Source organism: Urocampus carinirostris, chromosome 6 (genome assembly GCF_059441175.1).
Source record: "Urocampus carinirostris isolate Australia breed hairy pipefish chromosome 6, RoL_Ucar_1.0, whole genome shotgun sequence".
Lineage (NCBI taxonomy): Eukaryota > Metazoa > Chordata > Actinopteri > Syngnathiformes > Syngnathidae > Urocampus > Urocampus carinirostris.
In genome coordinates, this window is record NC_142354.1 from 19173736 (window position 1) to 19194701 (window position 20966).

Consider the following 20966-nt stretch of genomic DNA (forward strand, 5'->3'; position numbering starts at 1 on the left):
ACACCAAAGAACACACCAGGCTGGTCCGGGATAAAATTGTAGAAAAGTTCAAAGCAGGAATGGTATACAAAAAGATTTCACAACATTTACACATCCGTCGGAGCACTGTGCGAGCGATAATATCAAAATGGAGAAAGCATAAAACCACTGCAAACCTACCAAGACGTAGTCGTCCCAGTAAACTTTCGGCACACAGCAGGAGAAAACTATCGGATAAGCAACCAAGAGCCCATGATCACATTGGATGACCTGCAGGCATACACAGCTGAGGTGGGACAATTCGTGCATAAAACACCTATTGGTCGTATCCTGCATAAATCTGCCCTTTATTAAAGAGCGACAAGAAGAAAGTCCTTTCTGAAAGAACACTTTGTTGAATAAATTTGCTTTTTTTCACAATTGTGTCTCACATCTTAATTATTTTTAGAAAATATTTGAAACTTTTTATCTATATGTGTCAGGGCGGACCAGAACAGAGCAGGAGACCCCAGAGCGTTTGTACAGTTCTTTATTTGGGGAAGCGTAAGGGTTAGCGGGAGACGTGATCAATCGTAGCGTGGGACGAAGGCAGGTTGAGTTTACCAGGACTGAAGAGAAGATCGTAGCGTGGGACGAAAGCAGGTCGAATCGGAGGCAGGTCGGATCGGAGGCAGGCAGGCAGGCAGAATCAGGTAAACAAGAAGGCACATGTAAACGGGAGAGTCTTACGGGGTACAGAAGTAATCCTCAGACAAACAGGTCTCGGCGTAGCGAGCTTAAAAAGGGAACATAAACCAATCAGGGAGCGCATTCCCGCGCGTCAGATGATTACCCCAGGTGGCTCCACTTGGGTAATCATGAAAATATGGCAATATGTCAAAAAGTTATTGGGGCGGACAAAACCTTTGCAAGACCCATAAAATTATGATTGTAAAGACAAATTAAGGTTACTACTTGATTTCACCTGTCACGGGTTCTTCTTGGGTCGTACCTGTGATAAATGAGGATTCACTGTAATCCTTTTTACTGTTTTTATCCGTAAAAATATCTGTATCTTGGGATTTGATCCGCTAATTATGCTAGAACTGCGCTGCAACCCAAAAGCATAGTATAAAAAGAAAAAAAGGTGTTTAATTAAAAAAAAAACACGTTATTTTTGTCCTGAAGATAATTATCCACCTACAGGCAGAAATATTAAAACAGCTCTTGTATTCTTAGCCTAATAAGGAGATGGAACATTTCAAAGCAGCAATCATAGCGTTCGCCCTCGAACAAAAGAAGAAAAAAAAGCTTGTTACAAAGCCAATAACCCCGCCGGCAAATAGCAAAGCCGAAGAAGTCAGCAAATATTAGCGCAACATTCTCAAAGCCGAGTGAGCTGTCTGAATGCAAATGTTAGCTGTGGCGGACCGAGGAAATCACACCAACGACTCTTCGCAGAGGCCGTTTTACATCACCCGTGGAAAAACTGCATTGATTTTGGAATTAAAGGCCAAATGGAAAACTGGGCAGTGTGCTAGTTGAGCGGTTAGCATGTCTGACACGGCTTTGAGTTAATTGAAGACGAGAAATGATCCTCAGGTGTATATGTGAGTGGAAACGCTTGTTTTTCTATTTTTTTCCCTGCGATTAACGGGCACACGGAGTGTCACCTGCCTCGGAGCAGAAGTCAGCTGGGATTTATTGCAATTACTTGAAACTCTAATTTGGTAAAGCGAGATAGAAAATGAATGGAAAGTAAATTAAATAATACTGCATTTTTCTCAAAATTTTTGTTCTAAATACCTCTACCTACAAATCTCTCTTTACACAAAAGTTTCAGGTTACAAAAACAAAAACCTGAACGGAAAAATATTGCCTTTAGTTACAAAGACTTTTCTGGACACAAAGTCACAAATACAGTACGCATTGCGCATTGGCTGCTCCCAGAGTTCTACCTGGCAACCGGTGCTGATGCGCAAATCCCAACATTCTCTTCCTGTCCCCTTACCGCTATGTAAAGACCTGGCAATACGGTGCATATACCGGCATGCTCTTCGTGTCCCCAGTTAAAATTTAAAGGTAAATTAATATTTGTATTATTTCCTGTATACTTTGTTTTTTTTAATATGAAGTGCCTATCGTTCTATGTTTATTGCGTGGTAATCTAAGTCTAACATGGATTTGTTTCATTTTCTGATGCTATTTTATGATGTTTTTTTAAAAATATCAAAATTTTGTCCGGCTTTGAACGTATTATTGCATTTACATTCAAAAGGCGCTTCTACCTACAAATGTTTCAGGATACAAAGCTACTCCCAGAATGAATTAAATTTGTAAGTAGAGGTTCTACTGAATTTTTGTCCCCTTTATTTTTTTCCCACTAGCAAGTGCCTGTGAATGTGTATATTACTTTAAAGCAGGGGTCAGGAACCTTTTTGACCTAAAGAGCCATAAAAGCAAAAAATGTTTTAAAAAGGAATTGAGAGAGCCACATCATATATTTTCAGACAAAATTGAAAAAACTGCACTTTCTCTAGACAAAAGCTAATTCTTCAGCACATTTTATTTCACTGTGTATCATTTGATGATTTAATCAAATGTATGAAATGATAATAATGCCAAATCCTGTGTCCAAAATCAATGTAAATATGTCATTTACAATGTGTCTTCCACCTTCAGTTAAGAGTGTTGAGGCAATTTTTTTCCATGAAATTTGTCCTTAATAGCGGTTTCAAAACAATGTGCATGCAAAGTTCTTTTGTAAAAATGTCACAAATTACTGCAAACGATAAGCATATCGTCATATTCACTTTCGGTGTGGACCGCACTGAGCGAGAGAGAGAGAAGGAAGTGCCTTGCGCCTTGTGCAGGGATCTGCCACCCTGTACTGCTCACCCAATCAAAGTCGTTTGCCAGCATTTTTATTTATCAGTTTAAATGGTTTCTTATCGAACTTCTGCATTAAGTTGCTTCGGCTTTATCATACAGAAATCGGAATGAAATCACTTGACTTTGGAACGCCACAGAGAGATGTTCAATAGTTACATTTTATTTCGGAGCCATACGTACTCATGAAAAGAGCCGTATATGGCTCCGAGCCATAGGTTCCCTACCCCTGCTTTAAAGGGATTATAAAATACTTTTTTTCAAGTATGTGTAGTGTTCCACCATACAACAATGCAAATATGTTGCAAAACATTCCATGCGCCAGGGTAATCAAGAAATTTTGTCTCAAAGTTGCTCAATTTGGCATATATCCTCTAAGGTTGTGATGTCAACAGACAAATAACAGAAGCTTAACAATGACGAGACTTGTTAAAAAAACATACAACACACGTCCAAAACAGATGGTTTGTAGTGAACAGCGATTGCCTACAGCTCATTTCTGCTTGGAGGAGGTATTATAACTTACAGGGTCACTGAGGACTAGTGACCGTTCTGTTCAAGTTGCTTCAGTTGCAAAAAGCAGCGTTACAGTGAGCCTTCCTTTTTCCCTTCACCAACGTTTAGGTTTGCGATCGTGGCCTTTCCTTTGTGTTTTTCACCGTGTTTCTTGCAGTTGATACAATATTGTTCAGTCAGCTCACCGTTTGCGCCAGGGGGCTGCCAAAGCCTTCCCGTTTTGTTTGGTCAAGATTAGCCTCAGGCTGGCTAACCTGCTGTGTCACGGCTGGGTTAGCCCTTGTTAGCGCTCTGTGTTATAGTATATTACAGTGCATACACAAAACGCAAGAAAACATACTATTTTCTCACATTTTGCATCTTTTCCAATTAGTGATATTAGATATATTTATGAAATAACGTTTCCTAGCCATTGCGTTGTCCTAATCGAACAGCTACCCTTGACTTTTTGAATCATCGGCTTCTACGTGACGTCGCTGATGTTTCCTTTAATCCTCAAGGAACGATAAACGGTGAATGCAATTCGGTCCGTTACTGAGGCAGTTCTCACTATACGGTTGCCCTGGTGCTGTCGTCTAGAAATGTAGGGCTCACATTTTCCGTGATGCAGCCTTCATTCACAATTTCTTCCGGCACAGTGGCAAATATGTTCTCGTCTTTGTAATCTCCATTTTGAATGGTCACATGATACGAAAACACGTAAACAACTCGGAGCAGAATTGAAAAACGACACAACTGAAAACAGCGTCAGGTGTGCAGGTGCACAGCGCAGTTGGCGTTCTGCAGCCAAAAGTGTCAATGCCAGATTCCCCACACAGATGACTGTTTAAACATGCGGCTTTCAATCAGCAGCGCTCGGTAGTGTGGAATTCACGGTCACTCAAAGAAGCCCAATAGGGTTCGGAGTCACTTTGTCTTTTTTTAAGGTAATACTGTGTCTTCTGAGCATCACGAGAGGAGACCATTTGTTTGTGTGATGTATCAAGTCTCTGGTGGGATTTGCTGTCATTCTTCTGCTCTCTCTGTCTCCTCTGGTTAAAAATATCAGCTTCTTTTTTTTTCCCCTCAAAGCCACTAAAAATACATTTGTGTGTCAAATATCACTTGCACACATAAAATAGTAACAAACAGCCATGAATAGCTTCTTTCTTCTCTGATGTCAGTCCAGCAAGGCCACTATAAATAGTCAGTAATTTGGTTGATATTGTTGCAATTATGTCTGCTGCCCTGCTCTGCCCCGTTTCCCCGACATTCGCGTTTGCCTTTTGCACCGGTTGATGTATGGCTCCTTATGCTTTGATGAAATTAGCGGCCAACGACAATAAAGCTGCCAGGAAGGAAGGAAGGCGGAAGGGAGATGGCGACAAGCTGGCACCGCAGGGACGACGGCTGGAGGGAGAAGCAAAGTCTTCCCGACTGGAACTTGATTTTATAAGAATAATCTTATGTGTCTTTATTAGTGACCCTTTTATAGCCGATTACCTCAGGTGTTTAAAAAAAAAAGAGAGAAAAATGATATCCCATCATAGAGCTGGTTCCTGGAGAACCTTTGACCACACAGGTTGAGTCAATACTGCGTACACGTCATTCATCATCAAAAATAAAACCTAAATGTTTGCAAATGAGAAGTCCTGTAAATTTTTGTCCTTTCTATGAATTCGGTACTTAGTTGGATTGGCATACACAGACAGAAACTCCAGAAGAGTGCACATGCCTGTCTCTTGCTTATTGGCTGCTAAATGTGGTTCAATCTTATGTTGTTTCTAATAATGATTGGATATCAAAAGTGTAACCACACCTGGTTAAAATATCAAGCTTTAGCAATTTCATTGATAGATGGATGGATAGGTTGATTTTTTAAATCATAATTCATAGATGTATGGCTGGCTTAGCTTTAATTGATCAATTTTACAGTTTATTGCTAATGATAACGATTTATCAGTCCAAAGGAAAATGATATAGACCAGGGTGGAGAACAAGTTAGACACAAAGAGCAAAAATTTTTAACCGTGAGAGTCAAAGAGCCACACTACGCACTGACCTGCCATGACAGACAGACACACACAAACACATACAATTAAAAACATATTATTTCCCATAACACACTCCTCTCATTGCAATACAACAAGTATTGTCAATACACACAAAAAAATAAACATGAAACGAGGCAAAGAGCCACAGTATATAGAAAATATGATGAGGCAAAGAGTCGCATTCTTATTGGCCAAGAGCCACCCCTGATATAGACAAACGAATAAATGATGCACGTGGTTCGATTCTAACAAATTATGTTTTATTTACGTGACAAGGAAAAAGAAAAAAGAAGAAACATTGTGGCAGGAATCAAAATACTGATACAGACGTAAACCCGACTTTAAGGGAATCAACTAATTTAAATGATCAGGAATTATTTCATAGCGTGTCAGAATCTTTTTTATACCCAGCACCGAAAACACTTTGTTGTGTTATACTCTCTTGTGTACATTTGAGTAGGACAAAGCATCACGTGGGGGTGCGCATGGTCCACTAAGAAAGCCGGAACTTTCTCCTCCTTTTAGAGATTGATCATGTGTACTCGGCGGGGAGGGGCCGATCCGTGGCCCATTCAGGCCTAGTATTTGGTGAGTGGAAGGCTTCCTCGCCGAGGGGCCTGCCCTGGATCTTGGCCTTCTTTGTCCTTATGGTCCCAGGTGGACAAAGGCCAATTCTCCCCCCCCTCCCCTGGGTTCCATTTTCAGGAAGAAGCGTGTAGAGTGATGCGAAGGAGAGGCGCGCCTCTCTTTTAAATAAAATTAATTTTAAATGCCGGAGGCGTGTCCTGTGACCGGTTGGAGTTCCTGTTGATGCTTTTCAAAATAAAGTTTTCCAATTGGTGGGTAACAATAATTGGTGATTCGGTCATGAAATAAGTCATCTGGCACACATATGCAAATCATTAATCTTTTCATTAAAAATACCACTTTAAAGATTCAAATCGTATACAACTGGAGAGTCTGGTCACTTCCTGTGAATGAATGCAATGTCTGTCTGTGGGCCCTGTTGTGTGTGCTCTTGTGTGCCCTTTTAGGAAAGAGGAAGGGTCTTTTGAACGGATTGTGGATCTTTCGTTGTGTTAGCAGATTCGGTGTTTGGAATAGGTAAAGGGAAATTCATTTGTTGCAGGGTAGAACCCTTCATATCTATTAAAAAGCAATTAAAAGTATTCCAACATGTTTAATTGTTATTTTTCTAGCGTGTTTTAACACAGACATTTTCCAGCGGTCCGCAGCATATAGGTGTACTAAAAATGAGTTTTATACACTATAAGGCTTATTTCAAGTAACTTACAATTTTAATTCATTACGAACAAACAAAACAGTATACACTAAAAATGTGTTTTTATTATTTTGTACATTATTTTAACAGAAATAACTCCATCCTGTTGACATCGATGGCAGTAAATCAGTTAAAACACAAACATGTAAATCAACAATATATATTTGTTGACAACAGTATTTTTCCCAAAAATCAGTTATTGGGGAAATTATTAACTAACTTTATGGGAAAAAAAACAAGAAATAAAACAGATTTCTAAATTTAATGTGTCAATAACGGTTATTTTTCTATACAACAATAATTGACGAATCTTGTTTTAATTACATGCTGCAAGAAACAGCTTAATTCTCAAATGTTATAGACCAAAACTGATATTCTTCCTAGTGAAGTGGAGGAGCAAGAGCTAAGGGAGGTACAAATAAATAGATAGGATCATTATTCCTTGCTGCCACAATGCTATGGCAACAGCTTCCTCCTCCTGTGATTGGTCGTAGATAAGGTTGCCTCTTTAGCCGTTTGGATGCGGCCACTTTTGCTGGTGGGAGTGGACAAATTATTACAAATTATTAGGCTGTCGCCAAAGCCCAAGCTGTCAATCAGGCTCCCCACAATTTTCGTTTCCATTACGCAATTTAAAACGAAGCCCTGCCTCTTTTGATTTTCTTTTTGACGACTGCAAGTTAGGATTCCAGAAAACGATGGCATGATGTAAAAAATGTAGGATTTTATGCCATTCAAATGCATTCACAAAAAAATTTGTCATTTTAGTCCATGTTAAAAAAACAAGTAACTTGTGGTCAACAACCATTTATCAAGACTATGCTCCAAAAATATACATGTTAGTTTATCTTACTGTAAGTATGTCATTAAACATTTTACTGTATTTTAACTCATTTATTTCACTATAACAAGAAATACAATTTCATTAAATAATAAATGACTGTGTATATCGTTCTGTAAATATAAATGTGGAACAATTCTCAGTTAAATATTAAGAATTATTATTCAAATTAGGAGGAAAAAACTGCCATATCAGGGTTATCTTGTTTGGTGGGTAACATATAATTTATTTTCAAAAGAAAAAATATATATTACGGAAACATTTGCCGATTTGAGATTGCATTTATTTTTCTCAGATTTATAGTAGGGAAATACTTGGAAAATATTGATAAAAGAACCCTCAAATATAATAACATAAGAAACATACTAAAAATGAGCAAAGAACAATTATTCATATCCATTGTACTTTTAAAATTGAGAAATTGGATTTTATATTTATGAATGTGGACTAAGAAGGCAATACTGTATTTAAAATATTTAATATTAAGCTAACTGAAGCAACTGAAATCGAATAAATAAAATCCAATAAGATCAAATAAAGGAAGAAAGTATTTTATTTCTAATAGGGACAAATGACAAAATTCTTCGATATAAAAATCCCCATAACATAAACACTAAATGAAATAAGCCAGTATTATTCAGTCACCCAAAATTTCTGCTTTAGCTTAACGGAGCTAAGTTGACTTCAAAGGGAAAAAAAATAATTGTCCATCATTTACTCAATTGAAATATTTTTTTTAGAATATTATCGGATTGAAATACAATCAAAGTGCAAAAATCTATTCACTGAAAACACCAGACGTGATGTACAAAACGATTCCTGAGGTTTGATACAATAATGGATGAAAATCCCCTCAGGGGTTGGAAAAACTTTTCTGCAGGCATGTCTGGCCCCTAGGCCTTGACTTTGACATCTGTGGTATTGAATGCATGTAAGGGACGGAATGAGTAGCAGTGCCATTATACAATGCGGGATGACAATACCACATGCCAGAATGTCCATTTATTCCAAGCCAATGGCATCATCAGCCTAAGCGCGATTAAAATGTGTAGACACAATTCCTGGTTATTAAACTACTTCAATTTTCCTTTCAGATCCTGGCGATCATCTCAATCCTCTTCATTGTCTTGTCGACCATCGCATTGTCTCTCAACACTCTACCAGAGCTACAGGAGACGGATGAGTTTGGCCACTTCACCGACAACCCGCAGCTGGCCCACGTGGAAGCGGTGTGCATTGCTTGGTTCACCATGGAGTACTTGCTCCGCTTTCTGTCATCCCCTAACAAGTGGAAGTTTTTCAAGGGGCCCCTGAATGTCATCGACTTACTGGCCATCCTGCCGTACTACGTGACCATCTTCCTTACAGAATCCAACAAGAGCGTGTTACAGTTCCAAAACGTACGGCGTGTGGTTCAGATTTTCCGGATAATGCGAATCCTGCGTATTCTCAAGCTTGCCCGTCACTCCACAGGGCTTCAGTCCCTTGGGTTCACCCTCAGGAGAAGCTATAACGAGCTGGGCCTACTCATTCTTTTTCTTGCCATGGGTATCATGATCTTTTCCAGTCTTGTGTTCTTTGCAGAGAAGGATGAGGAGGACACAAAATTCAAAAGCATTCCAGCTTCTTTCTGGTGGGCAACTATCACGATGACCACTGTAGGCTACGGAGACATCTATCCTAAAACCCTGCTAGGAAAGATAGTTGGGGGTTTATGCTGCATTGCCGGAGTACTGGTGATAGCCCTCCCCATCCCCATTATTGTAAACAACTTCTCAGAATTCTACAAGGAACAAAAACGACAAGAAAAAGCACTTAAACGTAGAGAGGCCCTGGAAAGAGCAAAGAGAAACGGTAGCATCGTTTCCATGAATTTAAAGGAGGCCTTCGCCCGTAGCGCAGAACTAATGGACGTGGTTGTGGAAAAGAACGAGAGGCCTCACAATAACCACCTTTCACCGAGCCGTTGGAAATGGACTCCTAAGGGAGCCATTTCGGAAACCAGTTCCAACCGCTCTTTCAACGCCCAAGACTTGGGATCTCCAGACAAGGTCCAAAAAGGCAGCCCCCAGAAGTTGAATGTTCAAAAGCTAGAAGCCATGTATACCCAAATGGCAAAGACTCAGTCACAGCCAAACCTCAACGCAAAAGGTTCCAGGGTTGGGAAACAAAGGGACGAGATAGAGCTGGGACCCATACTGGATCGCAGTCCCCCAATACTCGGAGCCACAGACGGTTTGGGCGACATGAAAAGTTTGTCCAGCATTGACAGTTACATCAGTTGTGCTACAGACTTCCAGGAAAACACTCGCTTGGACCTTTGCCAAAATGAGAGTAACCGGTTCTCCCAAAATACGTCTTTAGCTTTTCCCCAACACTCTCTGGCAAAAACAGGCCAGAAAAGCACCCGAGCCCCTGCATTGAATCCCATCATTATTCCCAAACCCTCTTGCTCAGAAAGTACAAGGAGGTTCTTGTTCTCTGGAAATCCCTCCAAAAGTATTTTCTCGAAAGGGGCGTGTCGCAACGAGAAGGAACCCGGACCGTCGCCGCTCTCCGACAGCTCGGTTCTATCCGACCGTTCTCTGCTGAGCCCTGAAGTTTCCATCTACACCACAGCCAGCAGCAGGACTCCGCCCAAGTCCCCTGAAAGCGCTACCTTGGCCACGAATGTCTTCACTTTCCATGACTCTTCCATCAGCAAATACATTGACGCGGACACAGACGACGACGAACACCTTCGCGACATAGCCGACGCCAGCCCAACGGATTGCCTGCTGATCGGCTCAAGCCCCAAACGCAGCATCAATATCAACTACCAGAGGGCTACTAACCATCTTGAAGCAGCTCAAAAAATGCTGGGACAAAACTGCCTGTTCCCCCGGGAAGGAATTTGCGGGATTCCCCATGAGAATCACGTAGGTTCGGAGTTAGGGCGAAGACATAGGGGGGAAAAGGGACGTCAGAATACTTTGGACAAAAGCCACTGAGGTCAAAGTGCGTAAGTATAAACCCGAAACCATAAGTGTGACAGAGACGCAACAACTCAACAAGCCAGACAACGAAGGAAATCAAAATTTAAATGTTTTACAAATCACCTGAGCATGCCATTGGGTCACGGGCTCAGGGAGAACTCGCAGACCGAATACTCGGGGAAAAAACACTCGGGAGAATTTCACTGCCCCTCTTTCAATTCATTCCAATAAAGAGGTAGTATTCCTGCAAAGAAGCACCCCAATGTAGCCAGCAGGTCCGTTCAGCCATCCTATTTTGAGAAATTCTGGTAGGGGATCTGTGCGCTTGTAAAGGTTGACGATTATCGCCACATTTTCCTGTGAGGACAGTCCAGGTCTAACGGGTTTCAGAGTCTTGGACACACAGGAAAGGACCTAAAAGCCTTCAAGGCGAATCACGCCCTCTATTGTCATACCTGGCCTTAGTCATTCGCGTTCGTTAGGGGCGTGCATGTCTGCGTGTGTGCATGTAAGGGTAAGTGTTGATGGATGATCCGGCGGTAATGTATGTATAAGCGTGAGTCGACAGATCGTCCAACCTGATTTATTTTTATAACAGTAAAACACTTTAGATATAGTGCATTGGAGAGTCTGCTTTGTCATAATTTTACATGACAAGTAATATCGCGTCCACGATTCGCGTCACGAAACGAAAGCTTCTGTTTTTACGGTCCATAGTATTTTGTCACAGCACATAATGGGGTTCGGTTTTGCCGAACACTTTCTTTGCCGTTAGCAGGGTTGACATGGGACGGTGTGAATGATTTGAATTAATCCGGCGTTTTTACATGTTGAACATGAAAAATACTGAATCCAAATAAAATTTCCGTCGTTGCACATTACTTATGCGTTTAACGTCGTAGTTTATGCATTTTTAAACGATGCGGTCTTACTAAACACTTGGAAATTGGACTTGGAATAGCTACTGTGCAAAAAATCGGAATGATACCTGTCTTTGAAAATAACTGGAAAGTTACAGTGATACCTGTTTGGATTATGTTACTACTTCCACTCATGGGCTACTTCATCAGTCAAACTAAAAGGGACACCGTGTAATATTTGACCACGTGACGTTGCTGTATTGCGGAGTGCAACCAAAAACAAGTGCTACAGAGCAAAAGGGAGATTACAAACTACTGAGACTCAAAGTCACCAACCCACACTGATGTAATAATCCCGTAAATTGAAGGAATAATGTATAACTGGGGTCTCAGACTTGTGACCCAGGGACCTATTGGCCTGAGGGAGGAATGTTTGAGGTCTCCGCCTTATCATGAAAGTTTAAAGGGACAATGTGTATTACATTGCACCTTGTAGTGGTCAAAAAGTGTATTCATTAAAAGAAACAATCCTTATTTCAAAATAAGCAAAAAATACATTCACATTTTCAAAAATACTCGCAGGTCCAGAAGTTTGCATTTATTCAACATAAGATGAGCCTCACCGAGAGGGAGCTGAAATCACCATCTTCCGCCATCTTGCTGCTATGGGTACTCAAAAAAACAAAAATGTCACAGAAGGAAAACAAAATTAAAACAAGAATGTTAAAATTTTGTAGTAGTTTGTATTCTTCCTTGTGCTTTTTAGCATTTGTTTTCAAATTGCCTACACAATACAGCAACATCAAGTGGTCAAATAATTCACACTCTCCCTTTAATATAACTGCAGCATAAGCAAATTATGGGTTCATTTATACTGATTGATTGGTTTATAAATAAATTGAGTTTGAGACCCCTGACTTAGAACTATGTAGAGACTGTACTATATAGGGTTTAGCACCCAGCTAAACAATCTTTAAAAATGTATCACGTTAACTCAGAGCCTAGTTTTTATATATCTTTGAGATCCAAAACCATCAACGGAAAAGAAACACTTAGGATTTGAGCATCAAGTATTCAACATGCATTGCTGCCCGAAACAGTTACCAAAGAGCCCGGGTTGATGAAAATATAATTAAACTACAGTTAAGCTACTGTGTTTACTCGTGTATAACAAAAACAAAACTCAAAACTTGCTAACTTGCATTATACACATATTTGTCCAATGATTGATCAGCTGACCACAATCGCAAAACATTGGATGCAACAGGAACTGAACCAAGGTTGTGGTGATGAGAGCACCAAATTCTAGCCACCGAACCAGTGATACAGATGACATATGAAAAGACATTGGGTTTTATCTCATTATCACACTAATTTTAGTTATCGGGCACCAGAGACGAATTTTAGAGAATGGCGAAAGCAGAAAGTCATCCTGAAAGATATTAAAAAACGCAAAAAAAGCATGACGAGGGAAACAACTATTTTGTGTGTCTGATGATAATTTGGACTTGAAAGGAAATTAAAGGTGCTGTCCGGGATTTGGTAGGTTTGTATTCACTGACGCCATCTTCTGGCTTAAGTTATCATTGCAGCTTCTGTCAAAATCTTTTTTGGTGCATGCAAGTGGAATTATTTTTTTTCTTCTTCATCTCTTTGAGGTGTTGAGTTGTCGTTTGCACTTTACTTGAAACAGGCATGATTTTACTTTCACTATTTTCATCCTACACAATCAAATAACAGCGGGGCGAGCATGAAACCACTCCCCACTGCCCTCGTTCCCCCAGTCCTGCTAAAAGTAAGATCAAAGCACTGTTAATTTAGGCCTTGCAGATATTAGAAGACTTGATTGAGCTTACTCACTAAGTTGCTGTGACTTGTCTTTGCTTTGGCGACATACTATCTAAAAGCACTCTGACACACATTATCCAATTTAAACCAGTTACGACCATTGAGTCTCACATAAAAGAGCCTGTGTCACCTCTCTTGCGTGGATGGGTGGCCAAGACAGTATAAGACTAAGACCTTAAGAAAAGACAGACTTTTTCCGTGTCATGATGTGTATTCAAGTAAATAGTCAAAGAGAATATGCAGGCTCCTGATTCTTATCTCTAATTTAGCGAGCTTGAAATATAAAAGAACTGGGCTGAGGTTCAGGTAAAGCTTCAGGTAAAGGGCTCTTTTAGCTTAGTTGGGCATTCTTAACACATACTTAATAGAGAAAATATTCTACTTTTAACATTTAAGGATATCTCAAACATTGCGCCCCATCTTTAACTGGGATGAAATCAAATGTCTTTACATATGTTATCCTTATCATTGGTCGTCCAGTGCTAAGGATTTAACGCTCTCACCGTTTCCTGTTGCATCCAACCGCAAAGTTTGAGCTTTGAAAAGGTGAAAGAAAACGTTTTCCTGATTTTAACTTTAAAATTAGCTGTGCGCGTTATACACAGATAAATACGGTAGTGTTAAAGGAGGACTGTTTACCATATAAGCAAGCCCGACTGTACATAAAGCAAGCTCACACGTGTTGTGATCGACCGGCCCTAACACACCCACAAGCGCATGCAGCTTAACTTGAATATATGCGGTATCTAAATGCTCGGTTGCCACGGGAACCATCGCAAAGGCTTTTTCAAAGGGGGTGGGGGGGGTGTTCAGTCTGACTGCATGCAGCCTATACAAAGTGCACGGCAGTTGTGCACGACAGTCGTCACACGTTGGCATAGCCACCGTTCACCATGACTCACGGATGATGTCACCACCTTGCCCGGTAACACGTTTACAACCTATCTTTGTAGCACATCGCGGGTAGGTGATGTTTTTTGGAGGGGGGTACTTTGAGCAGCCGTTTGAGAAGTATATTATACTTGCCTTCGCGTACAACACCATACTTTCACGCTTGAACTGCCGTACTCTCAGACACAGTCATACCCATGAACAAGCACGACTATACCCTTTCATCCACAAATCCATACTTTCTTACACTCAATGTTATACTCTCTCACACATACTACTATAATCCGAAGCACACACTACTATAGACTCTCACACACATTGTAATACTCACATAACATTAAAATTGGTATTTTTATGAGGTTTTTTTCACATTGAGTGTATTAATCACCTCATCTCTCAGTATTGTTTTACTTTGGTTGCTTTTAGTTAGCGTGGTAATGCACATTGTTCTGTGTATATGCTGTACATGGTCGAACAAACTGGAGTTGCTCCCAGTAAAGTAGTATATCTGCGTGAGTATAGTAGATCATGTGAGAGTACACAGTACTATGTGTGTGACAACATATTGGTATTTGTATAAGAGTATTGTATTATGTGTAAAAGAGACTACAGTAGAGTGTAAATGAAAGAATGAATATGAATATATGTGAAAGAGTATAGTAATGTGTCTGAGAGTATAGTAGTAAGTGTGAGAGAGTATAGCAGTGTGTATGGGGGTATTGTAAAATTATATGAGAGGGTATTGTAGTGTTTGTGACTGTGCCTGTATGAGAGTATAGTTGTGCGTGTGTGAGAGTATAGCATTATATGTGAGAGCAAGTAGGATTTACCTCTCAAACGGCCTCTCATGGGGTACAGCATAACACAGCAACATGACGGAATATTCTAATGCATACATGCACTTTAATGTCTAATTTAAAAGGGGTCCCAGTTGATCAGATGTGACGTACTTGCCTTTTAAAGCCCTTTAAGTCAAGATATGGGGATTGAACCAAAAACTTGAAAGAAAACGTGGAATATGTCAGGTTCGGAAAAGGGAGGGATCATTAAATGTATACAGTACATCAGTGGTCCGCAATCTTTTCTGTACCACGGTCTGGTCTGTCTAACAATAATTCTAACAGCAACGATATGGACAAGCAACGAAAGATTGGATTCGGCTCCTTGGAGTGGTCAGGAAATGGAGTAACCAATTTGGCCACCAGAGGGCGTTAGAGACCCCTCGAAAGCAAATGTTTATCGATTTTGTTGGTATTCAATCGGGGTGCCATGACACAAAGACACTCGTGGATGCTCAATGTACAACTGTGTATATTTTCACTAAAATCGGTTAAGCCATTAGGGAGCCTTTAAGTCACATATAAAAACATGCACGTACACAAATCAGGATATATAAAGTTTGTATTCTAAAAGGTTTGGATTAAGATATATAGATTGATTACATTTGATGGAATGTATAACGATAGTAATAGTAAGCCTAAATATACTGTGTAATCACGAGACTACGAGAGATCTAGTTGTCAAAGGACAAGGGCATTTGATTTTTTCTCCCATCACACTTTTTTTTTCTCACACTACACTGAAAAATAACGGTGATCGGATGATGGAGGTGTTGTATCTGGGTTAGATCACTGCTACTGGTAACAATGGAAACCAGCACTATTTGTTTCATGTAGGGGAGAAAATCCCTACTCAAAAAATAGACTGGAGAGGAACGGGTGCCGCCAGGCTGTACTTGCCCAAAACACACCACAGGAAGTGGTGCCCCTGCGACTCTGTCGGTTAATAGAATCGTAAACAACATTGTAGAACAACGTTTGGCTGAATTATTTCCGGTACAACTTAGTACAGAAATAGTGTGATGATGAGAGTAAATTGAATGCATTTTCCTAAGTCACCAATAGTCCTATTGGAGTAGTGGTTAGGGTTCGGCGCTCTTACCGCGCCGATCCGGTTTCGATACCCATTTAATCGAACACTGATTAGGTCAGGGGTATTTGTCGACTGAGCAATCTTTGCTTAAGTACATTAATTAATACAGTATAAGCTAAAATTAGGGCCAAATTTTTCTTCTAAATTCAACTCCGCAATCACGACAAGTTGTACACAAGTATGCTTCTTTTGGTGTACCATAGTAGCCTTGTTGTAATTGTATGTTTATTGTATGTATTTTCACTGATTGTTGTAACCAGAGAAACATTGTGAATGAGACACCTGCCAAAATCTAACTCTCTCCAAACTTCTAAGAGAAAGGTCTGAAACACTTTGTGATGACATATTGAGATCACAGAATAGTACCATAAAAGTCACAAGTCTGTAGCTCAAACAGGGACCACTTTAGCAGGGGTGTAAGATTTTGGCAACACCTGCCAGAATCTGACTCCCCCCGCCCTTACTTCGGAGTAAAAACTCTCAAACACTTCAAAATATCTATGATGACATATTGTGATCACAGAATAGTACCATAGAAAACACAAGTCTCTAGCTCAAACAGGGACTACTTTATCAGGGGTTTAATATTTTGGCATCACCTGCCAAAATCTGACTCCCCCCGCCCTAACTTCTGAAACATTCCAAAATGTCTGTGATGACATATTGAGATCACAGAATAGTACCATTAAAGTCACAAGTCTGTAGCTCAAACAGGGACCACTTTAGCAGGGGTGTAAGATTTTGGCAACACTTGCCAAAACCTGACTCCACCAGCCCTAAATTCTGAGTAAAAAGTCTGAAACACTTCTAAATCTATCCGATGACATAATATACAATAAGGTTACTATAGTCCACCAAGCCAAGTCAAGTCAAGTCATTTTTATTTGTATAGCCCTTAATCACAAAGAGTCTCAAAGGACTGCACGGGTTATTGCACAGACTATTATTTCAGACTATTATTACACCATCCCCTGATCTGAAACCAACATGAGGGCAAGGAAAAACTCAAATAGATACGATTTGTGATCATTAGGTCCCCTCCGGTGTTGGTGCAGTATCCACATATCCTAACTCTTTACTGTATACAGACTACTATTGCTTTTTTGTTTTTATCACGTTAATCAATATTCCTTAATAAATACATTATGTGGACTACTATCGCAAGAAGCATAGTTCACCCAAAAGGGAGTCAGTTTTCGGCACAACACCGGTCGGTGGATTGGTGGTTGCCGACCATTATGAGCAGTCAATCATTCCTCTCCCTTAGAGTCACAAATCTTCTTTTTCACGTCCTTTAATTTCTTTTCTTTCTTTTGCACAGACAATTTAGAGCGTGAAAGGATTTCCTAAGAAACCCAAGCGAGAAAAAATAAGACCCAAATGAATGTATGCTTGTCGGGGGAAGCCTCGATCCGCTGTGTGGGAGAACGAGGATAGCACAAAATGTTTATAGTTCAAGGTATTTGCCACATTCTGGAGTGGGAGGTGCGTTTTTACACATTATGAGGAGAAATCACTTGAACTTGACTTCATCCACTTGTACATCCCGTTTCTAATCCAATAATCCAATCCGACCTAAACCCTAAATTAGTCATACACTGGATATATTCTGGTTTTCAATTAAAAGAGGAGAGGACTCAAAAAGTGAAATAGGTTGGGTATTTTTTTACGTAGAAAGTAGGGCTATTGAATAAATCGGGTTTGTTTTAGGAATTGGAAGTTTTAAATATCAACATTTGAACAAAGTGCTGGGCAGCACGGTGGTGCGGTGGTTAGCGCGTGTTCGGCACAGTTCTGAGGTCATGGGTTCAAATCCGGCTACCAACCTTCCTGTGCGGAGTTTGCAGGTTCTATCCGTGCTTGCGTGGGTTTCCTCCGGGCACTCCGGTTTCCTCCCACATTCCAAAAAAAAACATGTCAGGTTAATTGGCCGGTCAAAATTCTCCCTAGGTGTGAATAAGCGGGCGAATTGTCTGTCCCTGTTTGCCCTGCAACTGGCTAGCAACCAGTTCAGGGTGTCCCCTGCCCACTGCCCCAAGATAGCTGGGATGGGCTCCAGCACCCCCGCGACCCTACTGAGGACAAGCGGTGCAGATAATGGATGGATGGTTGTGTCCATCCCTCATTGAAGTCCAATATCACGCACGACCCAACTTTCAGTGTTATTTTTTAATTTGGTGTTGTTAGCAAAAATCAGATTAGTTGAGTCACTTAATGCTCCCTGGAAGAAGAAAAAGCAAAGAGACTTGGATGAAGAAAGAAGAAGGGAGAGAGGAAAGAATGAAAGAAGAGAGGAAAGGAGAAGGGCAAGAAGAAAGAATGAAAGAAGAGAGGAAAGAATGAAGGAAAGTGAAGGGAGGGGAGAAAGAAGAAAGGAATAAGAAAGGAGAAGAAGACAGGAAAGAGAATGGAGAGAGAGGGGAATGAATGAAGGAGGGGAAGAGTAAAATAGGTAGAAAGGAGAGAGTAAAGAAGATGGCTGGGATGGGCTCCAGCTCCAGAACCCCTGCGACCCTACTGAGGATAAGCGGTACAGATAATGGATGGATGGATGGATGGAAAAAAGTGCTAGTAAGGTAAGGAATTAAAGGGACAGTGTGTATTATTTTGCACTTTCTAAAGGTACAAAAAAAATCCCTTGAACACAAGGGTCGTAGGGGTACCATTTCCTGTGGTGTGTCTTGGGCAAGTATAGCCTGGTGGCGCCCTTTCCCTCTCCAAGACATTAGTCATAACAACAATAATATTAACAAGCGATGAAAAAGATTGGATTTGTCTCCTTTGAGTGGTCAGGAGTGAGAAGCAAATGTTTATCGATTTTGTTGGTGTTTAATGGGGGTGCCATGACACCCAATTGAAAAATATGAATGTAAATTATTAGAAAAACTACATGAACTATTATACAAACTTCAGGTCAATAAATTAGCATTTAATATACATGCCATGAACCCCACCTGACATAATTGTCCGCCATCTTGCTGCTACAGGTACCCAGAAACTTCAAAAAGGCTGGCTAAAAAATAACAAGTAAAATGGTCACTTTGAGTCTCTGTGGTTTGTATTCTTTGTTGTGCTTTTTAGCACTCGTTTTTAGATGCGTTACACTATACAGCAACATCTAGTACTCAAATATTACACAGTGTCCCTTTAAAGAGTTCATTTGAATCACTCAAATTTGGTTTTGATCATTAAGTCAGTGTGTATTACTTAGAGCCTTCTAGTGGTAAAATAAAAACTATTAATTCAAAAAACGTTGATTTTATTATTGGCAAAGATACATGATCTGTTTCTTTTTGTAATACTCATAAGTTGAGAAATAAACATTTATTTTACATAACATAAGCTCCTCCTAAAGGGAACAAACATAAATGTCTGACATCTTGCTGCTATGCGTACCCAAAAACTAAAAAGGCTGGGCAAAAGAATGGAAAGAGAAACGATGCATTTCGGTCACTTTCGTCCCCGTAGTCTGTTTTCTTCCTTTTGTTTTTAGCACTCGTTTTCAGTCGCTCTACAAATACTGAGATATCGAGTGGTTGGATATGACACACTATCCCTTTAAAAGTGTTTTTTATCTATGTGGTGGGTATTTTGCACAACAGGCAGAGTTTTGGAATAAGTGGTTTACAAAATGTGTTTACAAAAGTTTCTCAATGAATGTTGCTAGAAATCGCATTTCTGTTATTATCGTAAAATTTCAAATTTCTTAACTGCCTACATTTCTAGGACGGGACAGTTTTTCCCTTTCTTCTCATGTTTCGTATATAGGTATGTTTTGGGGGGTTGGGTTTATTGTTTTTGTTTTGTCCAGATAACCGAGCCCGTCTGTATTTTTTTAGATTTCAGTTGTTACCCCCCATTTCCTACAGGGGACACCAAAGTGGTGAAAGTAGCTCACCAGTGATGGGCCATTGTAATTTTCTTATAAAATTGTATTTCTAAATGGCATGGGAAAGCATTGACATGATGTTTCTTTTAAATGAACATTTCTTCCGTTTTTCTTTTGAATTCGTCTGTAATTCATAAATGTTAATCGCTCAATGTCCTTTATACAAGGCAGATGTTTTAGTAGTTAACTGAGCCTATTGTAAACCTACTTTTGAAACCATATTTTCTGTTCTAATACTGTAATAAGGCGCACCAAACTATAAGGAGCATGAAATTAAGACTACACGGATAACTGTTGAGGACTTTGTACATTCAAGGTATATAAAAGTATAAGTATTGCAATGGGAATCAAACTCTGATCGCGGCGGTGAGGTACCACGAGACTAGTAGAGGTACAGATGACATGCAAAAAGGCATTATGGCTTATCTCAGTATCACCTGACGCCAACTGTGCTGAGAATTTGGTTGCGCCACCTTCGGCTACAGAATGCCAATACACCTAAAGTGGTTTTCAGAGGTATTTTTGGATTGTAACACAGTTCAAAATAACGACTAACATATAAGTAGATGGCAAATATGCGCCGAAAGAAAAGGCCAATGAGGGATAAATTGTTGTCAACAGAATCGTGTCGTTTGTGAACGAAACTGCTCTACGAGTGGGTTACGAGACTGTTCTCCCCATCCTTCGCCTCTGCTTATCTGAGATTTTTCTTGGCCTGCCACTTCAGGCCTTAACTAGAACTGTGCCTGTGTTCTTCCATTTACTCACTATGTTCCTCATATTGGAAACTGATAGCTGAAATCCCTGAGATAGCTTTTTGTATCCGTCCCCTAAACCATGAAGTTGAACAATCTTGGTTTTCAGGTCATTTGACAGTTGTTCTGAGTCTCCCATGTTGCCATTCTTCAGAGAAGATGCAAAGAGGGGATCAACTTGCAAATGGCCCCCTTAAATACCCTTTTGTCACGATTGGCTTCGCCTGTGTATGTAGGTCAAGGGTCAATGAGCTTACCAAACAAATTTTGTGTTCCGACAATTAGTGCTAAAGTTAT

The 20966-nt window shown here is 40.2% G+C and overlaps 1 protein-coding gene across 2 annotated transcripts in view; it reads left to right on the top strand.

Moving 5' to 3' along the window:
- The window catches only part of kcnb1 (potassium voltage-gated channel, Shab-related subfamily, member 1), a 76883-nt gene that overhangs the window by 39333 nt on the left and 16584 nt on the right, over positions 1–20966 (top strand). The window contains exon 3 of one of the 2 annotated variants that reach the window (XM_088338139.1): positions 8614–10520. In XM_088338139.1, coding sequence (XP_088194265.1) covers positions 8614–10509 — 1896 coding nt within the window. In that variant the 3' untranslated portion in view covers positions 10510–10520. Of the gene's footprint in view, positions 1–8613; positions 11568–20966 lie in introns of those variants that run through there. The other variant, XM_088338138.1, reaches the window with a different exon arrangement.